The sequence below is a fragment of the Haemaphysalis longicornis genome, unplaced genomic scaffold, assembly GCF_048455015.1.
Source record: "Haemaphysalis longicornis isolate Haplotype H1 unplaced genomic scaffold, Haemaphysalis longicornis Haplotype H1 scaffold_4, whole genome shotgun sequence".
In the NCBI taxonomy this organism is placed as follows: Eukaryota; Metazoa; Arthropoda; class Arachnida; order Ixodida; family Ixodidae; genus Haemaphysalis; species Haemaphysalis longicornis.
In genome coordinates, this window is record NW_027526361.1 from 101671161 (window position 1) to 101684155 (window position 12995).

The 12995-nt window shown below is 50.2% G+C and overlaps 1 protein-coding gene across 1 annotated transcript in view; it reads left to right on the forward strand.

The window, feature by feature from the left end:
- The window catches only part of LOC144179888 (uncharacterized), a 29389-nt gene extending 21456 nt beyond the window's left edge, over positions 1-7933 (forward strand). The window contains exons 10-11 of the mRNA XM_077708312.1: positions 7171-7237; positions 7612-7933. Of these exons, the coding sequence (XP_077564438.1) occupies positions 7171-7237; positions 7612-7825 (281 nt within the window). The 3' untranslated portion in view covers positions 7826-7933. The remainder of the gene's footprint in view (positions 1-7170; positions 7238-7611) is intronic.
- The last annotated feature ends 5062 nt before the right edge of the window (positions 7934-12995 follow it).

Here is a 12995-nt window from a genome sequence, read left to right on the forward strand (position 1 = left end):
TCGAGGCGTATAGTCCCTTGTCTGGGCAAGTGCACTAGCTCTGGCAGAAGGAAACCGCTTATGGTCGCTTCCGGAGCATCGCCACGATGCTCTATCCTCTATTGTCCCACCCATGAGACTGAGGATGCCAGAACGACTGCCTCACCGACTTGAAACGCTGTTCCATAGACTGCGACTAAATGCGGCGTTCACTAATGCCTAAAGCCAGAGTCCGAGCCCATAATGCGACAACTGTTGCTCCCCCGAAACCGTCGAATATGTACTCCTAGAGTGAGTGCTTCGCCTACACCGACGCCAGGAGCCGTTTACAGCAGGATAGGAATGTCTCCCCCCTGGACACCGGTTACCCTAAGCCAAATACTTGGACCATGGCAGTCTCCCTCGTCTCAACGGACAGTCCTGGATGCGTTATTTAACTACCTTGAAGATATTTCCGTCGCTGAGATATTATAGCCCCCTTAGTGCGGACAGTCTACGCTATACCCAAAGCCCCTGTGCATATGACGCTATCTCTTTTCTTTTGCTCCTTTTTAAAGCAAAGCTTTTTACCTCTACCCCCCAAGGGTTCTTTCGCGACCGTTGGTGTCACCAGAAAACTCCAGCGAACAAATAAAAGAATTTACTGGCACCGCCGTGAATCGAACCTGAAGCTAATAGACCAACAAAGCGAGAGCCCGTTGTCTTACTGATTTAGCTACGAGCCCACGCGAAGACAGGGAAGACAGGTGGTGTACTCACCAAGTACATCTACGGGTTCACCCCCTTCGTTTTCGCTGAATGCCACGTGAAAGCGTCACGCGACCACTCACGCCGGCTAGCGGCCCTGTGCGCACCTTGCTCATGTGCTAAGAGTTACAAAAATTAAAGGAAGCTCGACCAATGCATGACATCTCATTTTTAGTACGCCAATGTGCTAAAGGCTGTGGCCTCCAGTGTTCACGTAAAAACCACAGCTCCTTGTCGTCCGCCCTCACGCCAAATCAAGGAATACATTCAAATACTCCTTGATGGCCAGACCATCACCCGCCATGTCTTCTCGGCAAGGAAGACATAGAGACGCTTTATATAATGATTAGAGAGGTGGTCGAGCTGGTCATTGGTCGTCTCATGAGTGCGTCCACACAGAAGCTGCTTAGCAAGGGATTCTACAACACGGTGGAAGAGCTGATAGAAGGCCATCTTTTAAACCAGAAGGTCCGACTTGGAACTGCGGTGGGTAACCGCATGCTTCACCAGATTGGCTGGGCAGCCCAGCAAGTCACTCCGCTTGACGTACTCCCAGACTCTTGGCGACTAAAACTAAAGATGCTCCCTTTGCTTAGAAATATGAACCCCTCACATTACGAGGGTCACCGACAAGCACGGGCTCAAGCGCTAAACACCGCCCTCGGTGGGGATCACGCAGTTATCACACAGACGCCTGCAAATATCCAGAGCAGCAATACGTCATCATCGTGGCTACCTCCAGAACCAACCTCCTTGCGTGTACCTCGCTTAGGACCCAAGAAATGACGGCAGCAGAAGAGGCAGCCATCACTTTGGCTCTCAGTCAACCAGGGGTTCGGAGGGTAGTCACCGATTTCTAGCAAGCCTACTGGAATTACCAGTCGGGTTGGGTGTCCTGACCTGCACTCCGCGTGCTAAAAAACACTCCCCAAACGGTTACATTCAGCTCACCTGGACACCCCCTCACGCTTCAATGGAGGGCAACAAATATGCCCACCCAACAAGCCTGTGCTTTTACCTCCCGTGCTATGGAGCTGCACGAGGACAGTCACCCGCTTGTCACGTTCAGGGAAATAACCCAGCATTATCGCCTTCTGAGACAGACCGTACCTTCGCCTTACCGTGACCTTTCCAGAGAACAACAAACTACCCTACGACTCATACAAGCGGGGCTCCTTCCATCAGCCTAGGCGTCTTCACTTAGTGCATCCGAATCACTACGACGCTGAATGTAAATTTTGCTCAGAAGTAGGAACACTCCGCCCCGTAATCGGGGTGTGCGACTTTAGCCCTGAGCACCCTCCTCTCTTTCTGTCAACTATACCAACAAGAGCAATGGGAGATGCTGCTGTCCAGGCCCTCTCTACCTACCCAGCTTCAGCGAGTTGACAGAATACAGGGCGCGCGGAGTGCATATGGGCTCCACAGAAGAAGGCATCACTCCCCAGAGCTGGACTCTGGGCCGTTCAGAAATTTGAACAGAAGTATTTCTTCCTGCTCCGCCTCCTTCTGTGCCGCAAATCTCGTCGCCTCCGTCCGCGGCGCAGAGACGGAGAAGTCAGATCGTGTAACACCTGGTTGGAGCTTACTTTAATTTTATAAAAAAAGTTTCCACTCTTGTGCTCCACCAATACAATTCAAACACCGTTCATGCATCATGCATTGATTTAACCTTACACCAAGAGTATCTCTTTGAAGTAATAAATGGTGTGGTTAAGTGCATTTCACTTCTCTCTGGATTTACTATTTGAGGAGCGATGTGAGTGAAATAGAGTGACGTCGCATAGGTAATCGTTATGGGTGCCGTTTACAGCTTTGCTTTCCAACCACATTCACTGGGTGGATTGGCGCGATTTTTTTGTACAACTCTTCTTTTTACGTAATTTTCTATCTTTTTTTCCATTCCCCTTCCTGCAAAGCGGAGTGTCCACGAACGCATGTTGGCAAACCACTCTGCATTTTCTTCTTAAGAGTTTCTCTCTCTCTCTACCCTTGTAATCCACCGGCTGTAGGTTATTCACATTACAGGTCCAGCTCAACTACGCTTTATTTAAATTAAACCATGATGTCTTCCACCGGAGTTGGCTCTCTAACCCAATTAAGGCACTCGTTTACTGTCGCTAAGCGTTATACACTATCGTTCTTCTTACCTGTGTTCATTGGGCCGCCATAAGTTCTTTTTCCTTGAGGTGTTTAATAGTTAAGTAATCGCCGAGAGCAAACATTGGTTGCATAACCTTCTCTCCTAGTGACAGGGGTGTCCTGCCATCCATTACTTCCGGGTGCTTGCCAAATACACCCCAGCACATAGTAATACTACACCTGATATCCTTCTCGTAGTTTAAATCCTCACCGACGACTTGCCCAAAGTATATTATTCCACCTTTTCGAATACTTCATTGCCAAAGCTGAATGTGGTGCTTTCTGCATCATACTTAAAATTACGTTCACTTTTATTTATATTTATATTTAACCCCATGTGACTAAAGTTTCCAAGTACAGTTCTTAAAGCATTCCTCGCAGGTCGTCTCCCGACACATTGAACGATGCTATGTCATCCGCGAATATAAAGCGGCTCACACATTCTGTTCTACTTGTATCCCCGACCTTTTTCAATCAAGCTCCCGCAATCACCTCTAGATATGCTGAATGTAATTTTTATCAAGATGGTGTCGCCTTGTCTGACACCTTCCCATAATTGGAAACTTTCCACACTTCTTATGAATGGCTGTAGTGACCCATACATTTCTTGTATATATGGTCCGTACGTCTTCTCTCACTGATAACTCAATGCTTCCGTCACTGCAGCGTTTTGTACGGAATCAAACACTTTTTACCTAGTCTGTAAACGAAACGTAAAGGAGTTTATATACTCCTCCGTAGCCTCACATATACCCTAGTTACACGGCGGAAGTAACCGCAGTTACGTTTAACCGCAGTTACTAAACTTTAACCGCGGTTATCGCAAACTGCGGTTTTGGCTGTTACACGCGAAATTCCAAGTGTGTCGACAGCGGTCACTTGGTTGTGAGCAAAACAAAAATAAGTTAACAAACTTTTTACCTCGCGATAAAAAACAAGAGAAGCAGTGTAGACAAAATGAAATATCGTTAAGACAATTGCTTTAGACCCGAACGCGACGCATTCGAGCGCGGCAGCGGGGGGCTTCCCCAACAGCTCGCAACCGTCTTGGTTTTCTCGGTGTTGGGAACTTTAGGCTTAGCATCGCGGTAGATATTTGACCGCCGCTATCACTACAAGTGCGAATTACAATACATAGCACAATTTTTCACCATACTAATATCCACTTTCTCGCATTCGGAAGCTTTTTTTTTTCCCGTGATCAGATTGACTGCGAAGAGCGACGACAAGCTGTTGTTGCCGTGGTCTGGGCCGGTTCGAGCCGCTTCCAGTGCTGTACGGGCAGGCGCGCCAGAGTGTTTGCAGGCACGGCCGACGTGCGCGCGGATCGTTTCGGAGTGCAGAAAACGCTTCATGATTGCCTTGTTCATCCGTTTTTGGTGAACGACGCGCGGAATTTGAAAATTTAGCACGGCTTTTGTTGTAGTTGATCGGGTGGTTTGGGAAACGAGCCGCTGCTCACGGGCAGTCGCGCTGACTGGGAGAGCGACGCAAAGAACGCAAGCGCCTCTTGGGGGCAGCTTTGGGGCGCCCGCTATTTCAGGGCCTTCGTTTCGTTCGAACGCCAGGTGCCTTTTTTTCGCCTCCGCTGATGTGCCGCCACTTGCGTCCGAACTGACTTGTGCGATTTTGAACACTGCGGCTGCGGCAACTGCGGTTAGTGTGGCCGAACTGAGGTGGCCAAGCTCAGTTTGCGTTAACCATGGTTAGCGGGCTGACCGCAGTTTCGTCTGTCGTGTGACGCAGCAAACTGCGGTTTGTCTAACCGCGGTTTAATTAACCGTGGTTAACTGCGCCCGTGTAACTAGGGTAATACACGTACTCGACGAGGGAGGGTTCCGTTGAGACAAACAGGTTTGTCGACTCAACTCACCCATGTATAAGCGGAGGGGTTCAGTCGAAAGGCCGACGGGGAGAGTCCGTTCGATCCGTTCGGCCCATTCGTCGGGCTGAGCCGACGGACCGTGGGAAGCTGAATAGGTCACCTCGCAAGACCTTCGGTCTGCACCTGCCCACCTCTCACTTCCAGTCTTTGTTTGGATGGAATTCGTATACGCGGGAGATCGAAGTCGCTTGTACACCCCGTTAACTCAACCCGCCCCCGTCAAGCTCGAGTATTGGCCGCGAGGCCCACCACTGGAGAGGCCGGCGCTGCGATCGTTTTTACGTCACTTGTAGGATCACCGCGATCACCGTTCCTATCTTGCTGCGTAGTTGGTTTGCAGCGCGTGACACTTCGCTTAGAAGCGCGTTCTAAAAGTATTTTCGTGTTAATTTCCTTAGTTTGAAGTTAATTCTCAGTGCGTCAAGCGCAGTTCCGCCAGTTCCGCCTCATGGGGACTTCATAACCGTATCAACTGTGGTTGATTATCCGCAAACACCATGAGCGTGGTGGTGTATTACGTATGCGACCGAAGCGTAATCAGCGGCTTGTTTCCCCGATCAACAAGGTGGACTATGACGATCGCCGAGTTAAGTTTCTAGATTTCCCTTGTTTGCAAGAAATGTATAAAGCAGGAAATCGTGAAGCGTTAACTGCTCGCAGAAGCACACGCACCCGCCGTGCCTGCCCGCACGGCCGACGGTGCGACTCGAACCGACGCAGATCGCCGCAGCAACAACTTGTCGCCGCTTTTTAAAATCACACAAGTCGTGGAAAATAGGTTCCAGATTGGTGAAAGTGGATGTTAGTGTGATGGAAAATTCTGATAGGTAGTGTCATCAGCTGTGGTTTTCAAAGCGATGCTCAAATATCTGCCGCGATTTACGCCGACCGGCTGCGGAGGTCGGTCCCGGCAGCGCCGCCCGTTCACGCACGGTGCGGCGAGCGGTCGAAGGATGGCTATGCTTGCGGGTAAGAATCGGACGAGGCCGTGCAGGTATCTTGATCGTCGATCGCTTCAACGGAAATCACCGCGCTCACAGAGTTCCCAGCGCGGTGAAACGTTCTGTTAGGGACTGTCACTCGCAACTCTAACGGCGATTAAATATCTGCTGCGACGCCAAGCCTAAAGTTCCCAACATCCGATTACGTGCATCCGAAGCCGGCTGCGGGCTGTTGGGGAAGGCCCTCCCGTCGCGCACGCGCGTGTTGCATTTGGGTTCCTTTAGCTCCTTGGGGGCCCCCAACGCTCGGTTCTCCTATTCTAAATCTCCCATTACCCGAAATCATTAACGACGTGTTTCGCCTCATACGCAGCCTCGCCCTCTGTGAGCAGTCGTGAGTTTCGAAATTGATGCTTGAGAAAGGCCGGCTCACTGTAAACATACAAAACACGCTGCAATTATAAATGACCACGTCGAGCACCTAATGAAAACTAAATATAGCCTTGTACAAACCCGCTCGAAGGCGTTAAAAACTCGCGTTCATACCGTTCATACATTGCGGACAAGTTGTCGCCAAAAGTAAACATCATCCGTGCAGAGTACAGGCTACGGCAGTGATCGTTATTCAAATCCGGGCATGACTATAAAAACATCGTAGGGGAAATAGGCACTGATTAAGCCAAACTGCAGACCATAACAATACTTTTAAAAAAGCATGTGCGGCGAAGCAATCTGATCACCGTTCTCACGTAGTCATTAATTTACCAGGCAATACGAGCAGTTCGCGCGGTGAGGTCGTAAGTGAGCGACGCGTTTCCGTCGCTGTTACAAGGTGTTTCCTTGCACACACATGTACCGTCACAAGTATTTCATAATGAATTTACAGCGTACTTTTCTCGGCATCAGCTGCATCGTCCTTGGCGTTAGCTGGCTGCATATGTAAGAGTTGTGGGTCGCGATGGTAGCAACTACCTAAACGCGGCGGTATCGCCGGGAACAAGCGAGTCGCTGATAGCTGGCCTGAATTATTCGGTTTACAGACAACTTTTTTGGCAATTTGCATCCAATCCACAAGGAGTGGGCGAGACGGTGGCCACAACAAGAAAACACGCTTCCGCATACGCACGGGAAATGTGTTGTAGCAGACGACAACACGATTCGGCGTCCTACAAGTGACGTCACTCGTAGGTGGCGCCACGGTATGTCATCGAGGCCAATAGGGGCCCATAGCGGACTGACGGCACGAATGGGATATGTTGTTGAGATTGAGGTTTTCGTCTATCCAGCCTTTTCTCTGAGTAGTTCAAAAAAGAAATAACCTTGGTTTTTGCCAGTTAACTGGCTTTCGCTTGCAAACAACCCTAGATATCGGCATCACCCTGTGATTTAATGCGTTAATTAATTAATTTCTGACAAGTTGCAGCATACTAGGCCTTCCGTTTTGTAACAATTTTTTTGTCACTCATTTCGGCACAGATGAAAAAGAGGACGACACCTCGTCGTATTACGACAGTACCTTCGGGAGCCCGGCCTCGAACTGCAGGTGGGTGTTAGCTGGCCGTTCACACCGTGCGAGCAGCTGTAGCGTGCATGCCGTTCCTTCTCTGCAATGGCAGCGAGAGACGATAGGGTTTTTGCCTTCCTTGCCAGAGAACACCTGCATCACTGCTCCTCTGAGAGTCTGCGGCAAGTCCGGGACTGTTAACCGAATAGCCCCACTGTCAAGCGTGCCTGAGGGCACCACCATTGCCGGCAATGGTGGTGCAATTAATCCTCCACTCCGAATATGGCAGGACGCATAGAGTTTCAAACATTTATAGTAGTGTGAAACTCTAGGGGTGGGACATACTGAACCCTATATCTACACGGTATGCGAGGGCAGATCTCTGCTGATGACCCATGCACGTGGCGACGCAGCGGCCTGTCAGGAGCCGGGGACCCGCCGCAGTTCTACGGCAACGTGATGTGGCTGGGCGCCGTGATGGACAGCGTGGTGCTCAAGCTTCGCTCCGAGGTGCCCGAGCCCAGGGCGCGCAACGAGCGATCCGTGTTCGCCGAGCTGCTCGGATGGCAGAGGCGCCTGCAGCAGTGCAACTCGGCCGCCGACTTCGTGGTGGCGCTGGGCCTCTGAAAGCATCTGGGGGTCACCACGACAGCACTCCGAACCCGCCTGACATGTGAAGCGCAATTGCACGTGTAACTGCTTGAAAATGTGGAAGGATGTCGCATGCTGAATGAGTAGCCACCCCCCCCCCCCCCTGCCCCCGAAAAAAACTGATTAAACACGTGGGAAATCAGCCGCATTTTGACACGAAGCGCAAATGCACTTTATAATTGTAGTTATGGTTTCTCAAAAGAATCGCACCCCACTCTACAATACAGACAATTTCAAAGCTGAACTAAGTGTTTGCAAGGCTTGTCGCTTCGAATATTTGAGAAGTTAACTCGGGCAAAGTGAATAGTAAAATATTTCACAACTGCAGTGGTTCCTGGTTTCGCATGTATCGGAACAGCTACAGCTTCAGCTCGACGAAGATTCTTGCCCACGAAAGTATCTTACATTATTAAGAGCCAAGCTGTTAAGAAAATCATAATTTTTCGTGTCCGCAGTTTAAAATGCCAAAATTCCTGAGCGCGGGCCTCGGGCGACCTCCCGGCAGTTAACAAAACCAACAAAATGCCGAGCGCTTGTGTGTGCGTGCCTCGCGACGACCGCCCAGCGCCACCGGCCCAAGTTTGTCAAGCCAAGCATACCCACTAAGGGACATTGGCCAAGATTGGCCAAAAAAGCTACAGCGTTCGCCGTAATCGTGGCAGCATTTGTTAGAAACGACAAACACTCCAGTGTTCGCCGTACTCGTGGCAACACTTGCTCGGAACGCGAAAGGCGTGTGAAAGCGTAGGCCCCTCTAAGGTGATGTTCAATGATTATCACTTCCTAAAAAATGAAGGGAGATCAAACCTACAACAAGGATAGAGTAAAGGTCGTTGCGGCAGCAAAGAAGAAGCAAATCGGCAGCAATCATGCAGTTAAACCTTCATGGTGGTCGTGAAATATGCGCACAGCTTCACTTTCAAGTCTTACGCGTTAGTGTGAGCTTCAAATTGTTTTGAGTACCCCATTGATAGTACATGCCATAAATTATACATTAATTCCTACTGACATCATTCCCGCGAAGACAACTGGTGATAAGTGTGCCGTTCCTCTCTTGCGGGGGGCGTCCTCAGTCCAGGAGGCCCCGGACACGTGCGGCCAGTTGCGCTCGGGATATCAGCTCTGGCTGGTCACCCAGGTCACCGCTTAAAGGGATAAAATTTGTATGATTACCATGTAATAAAAAAAATGTGCTGGAATGGTACAGCCGGCAGAGCATCGGGCGGCCGCCGCGGAGACCCAGGTTCGAATCCCACTGCATCACGGCCATGTTGTTTACTCATTTATTCACACACTACAATGGCTGCCATTTTCTTGGTCGTACAACAACGGCACTTTTCCGCAGAATGGGGCCGTTAAAGGGACACAAGTGATTTGTAAACATTGCGGGATTGCTAGCGCAAATTGCCCATAGGCCATGTTTCGACCACTCTAAGTGTGTTTACGCGAATTTATTTAGTAGAAAAAAATCAATTCAAAAATTCTGTCCTGCTCTCTGCGTCCTCACCCATTTTCTGTTGAGTTTTCGTGTGACGTCAGGAGGAAATGACTTGGCTTGACTGCGCTACTGCACGGCCCGCCGACCGTCCGACAGAGTCAGTCGGCCCAGCGGCGCAGCGTTTAGTCGGCCGGGCGCCAACGGGTCGTCGCAATTCGTTCGCTCAGCTGAAGCTAAGCCACGACACGTCTGTGAATGGAAGAATGTGCCTTTCTTTACTTTGTTAGTTTGTACACTGTATCAAGCTCCAAGTCTAGGTCGCTCCACTCAAGTGCTGCACAAGCGCACATGCGACGCTTCGCTGACTGGTACGCTAGTAGGGCAACTTGAAGGTGGGAGGAGAGTCAGCGAAGTCAATATAGGTACTAAGGAAATAAACCCTTATAAAGCTTATAATAAAACTTATACCGTACAGCGCAAAAATATGGTGCAGGAAGTACTTTTTTGCTCTGGGTGAACAAGCACAGCGGTCAGCAGCATGACCACACATCTGCGAACGCTCATCCGTCTAAGAAATGCAGCGCTAGACGTGAGATATTGTGGAAATTTGGGGGACGCTTACTGCACGAGCGCTATACAACGAGTCACCTAAGCTGCTTGAAATACTAAAACTAAATAAAAGTGTAAACTGGTTATACCTTATATACCTCACATTTCCAACGGCGACAGGGCTGGCCCGTAATATTTTGCAAGTCACAAGTTCGAATCCCCGAGGGCACATCCTTTTTTTTTTTTTTTTGCAGGTTGATTTTTTTCGTTTTCGGCCGATATTCTCTATACTCAGTTCACCTTTTTTGGGCCGTAACGTTCACCGCTCCACGAGCGAGTTCGCAGAACACGCGCAGACTGACATTGACGCGCTAAGGAGTTCTCGTTGGCATGCTGATGCCATAAGGGCGACTGCTTGCGGGCAGTGGGCACAGGCCAGAAGCAGCAGACCCTTGGCCTGGTGCGAACACGCTTTTTACGATACAGCCATGAGTGAGTCAAGCTTCAAATATAAGGGAAAAGCGCATGGATTTTGAGCGTCGGCGGTGACGCGGAGGGCGTTCATACACTGCGTAGGCCTCGGCTAGTTATTGCCATCCTGGGAGGCTTATCTTAGGCGTTTTACAGGCGACAACATGGCAGAAGCGCGATACGACGGTTATAGAGATATCGAGAATGCCCATCCAAAGACAACGTCGGATGTCAAGCATGTTGCTTTACAGAACCGAAACCGAAACTTGTTTAAATGCTAATTATGGACATCGTCCAATCACGGCGCACCTCCTCCTGACGTCACAGCCTTTAGTTGGTGCGGGCGCCGCAGACCGCGCATAGTAGTTTTTCTTCTTTCAGGCTTTATAAAATAAATACCACCTTATCGCCCGGATAAACTATGAAAAGTGTGTTCATTTGAGCCAGTCTACGCAGTGCAAGCAAAAACGGGAGCTTGACAATTTCACTTCAGTGTCCCTTTAAGTTTGCGCCCCTCACTTAATACTGCCCGGCAACTAGGTATCGTTCGGTGGGTATAGCGTATTTACCTGTATTGTGTTTGTTTTCCTGCTGGCCGAGCTGACTTGGCGCGAGGGGCGTGGGGAAGAACCGCGGAAGCTTCCGTTTTGTTCGCCGCGAGCGGGGCAGGACAGGACTTAATACAAATGCGTCGGTCATCCCAAAACAGTTGACAACGATGTCAGCTTTCGAAGGAGGATTTCCTTTCGTTCGTTTGGAGAACTGGAGGAGGGGGACCGTTAACATTTTAACGACCGCGATTACCGCCATGCGAATGCCCGATCCGGACGGGAGCTGGAAGTCAGTCAAGGCGTCAAACATAGGAAGAGGGCACCAGACGTTCTGTCTACGACATGCAGTTGCACTGATCAAAGCTACTGGGCGAAGTTTCCGTTTGTCACACGTCTGACCCTGGCGACTCGGCGGCTGGGGTGCGTCAATGGGTAGGCGACCAGGCTTTGTTAGGCGCTCCACGCGTTTACAAAGGAAAGAAATATTGGCGGCGTGGGGCACAATTATAGGCCCGCACAGTATGGACAACACTTCAACACGAGCCGCCCGACAACCGATTGCCAACGTTAGGCTTGGCTATGCATATGGTGATTTTCATGTGTGTTGTATTAGTATATTGCGGAACCTTCGGGTTTCTGTATGAGAGAGAGAGAGAGAGAGGTGGGTCACGTGACGATTTTGAACCCAGCTAGCTTTGTTTGTCACGGTGGCCAATCAGTGCACCCATGTGTGGGCTAATCAATGAGCCATTCTCACTCTCAAATTGTGACGTCCCTGTTGTGGGTGGGGTTTTGGTGGTAAAACAGAGAAGTTTGATGTCTTGGAGGCCCCGCTTGATGCGGGCCTTGCCCGACCTCTTGTATGCGATCACGAGCCTTGAGAGTTGTAAATACGTAAGGTAAAGAAAGTACATATTGTACATTTTTCGTTTGCTTGGAGTAGCTGATCGTTTGCCACGTGCCGTCGACCACGAGCCATCGTCTCATCGATCATCGATCTTCAGGCTACCGATATCTGGAGGGTCACATGATCTTGTTCTCGTGAATTTAACTGGGGCACTTAAGGTTTTGGCCTTAAAGCAGGACCAGTTGGGGTATGACGAAAACAGCGAGAAATAACGCTAGCAAAAGAGAAGAGGCAGCCGCTAGAGGGGTTGGTACGGACGATAGAGTGAATGACTAGCTGGAATTTAATAACTAACTCGTTATTTAAAGGTTTCTCGGCTCATGTTTGGATTACAAACTTCGAAACAGACAATGTTGCGAATCGGGGTAGTGTGGCCGAAGGGGACCGTGGCTGGTGTCGTGCCGGGGCAGTCACGAGGACCAAGCTGATGAAGAAAGAAAAGAACTTGATACAGTAATTCACATCTCGATCTCAGTTAACGAGCAGTGCGCTCCTACGCGCGCGAGATTAAATAAACACGTTGGATCCATCCTACCCGCTCTGGTCAGGAGCGGACCAATAACAAAAATCCATGGCGCTGGAACTGACGCCCACACTCTCACACAGAGAGGGCACGTTTCCCTCTCGCACAGGAGGTCAGGTTGACCAGTCGGCGGCATCTTATCCTTCAACCCAGCGTCCCGGCTAATTGTGGTCGTAGCGCCAAATCCTCCCCTGGCGAGCCTGGGCGGGCAAAAGTGAGTTGTAATTGCCATAGCAACGTCGCCGCCATCATGAGCTTGGAGGCGTACTAATTGTCATGGCAACACTGAGAGGAGGCGCAAAATTGGGGGGGGGGGGGGGGGGGGGGGATGCTGATGCTTTCCTCCCCTCGCTTCTTCCCGCCGCGCCATCGCTCTGCTGCTGGCCCTGCGCCCTTCGCGCCGCCCGCCAGGCCTCGCCGAGACCGGCGCGCAGCCACGCAGGCGTACGTGCGCTGCTCGGACAGTGAGACGGCAGCCTAAATCGCACTTCAACACTTTATTCATGTTACGAAAAAACGACCGAGCACAAACGCAACGTGCCGTGATAAGCACTGATTTACGACGCGGCATAGCTTAAAGGAGCCATGAAGACAAAATGCAAGTTTGTCTTATTCGAAAGATTTCGTGTTTTATAGTGCCCCCAGCGCTTGTCCGAATGCAAACGATGCTTTATTCACTGAGAAATTAATCAATTTAGGTAAAAAGT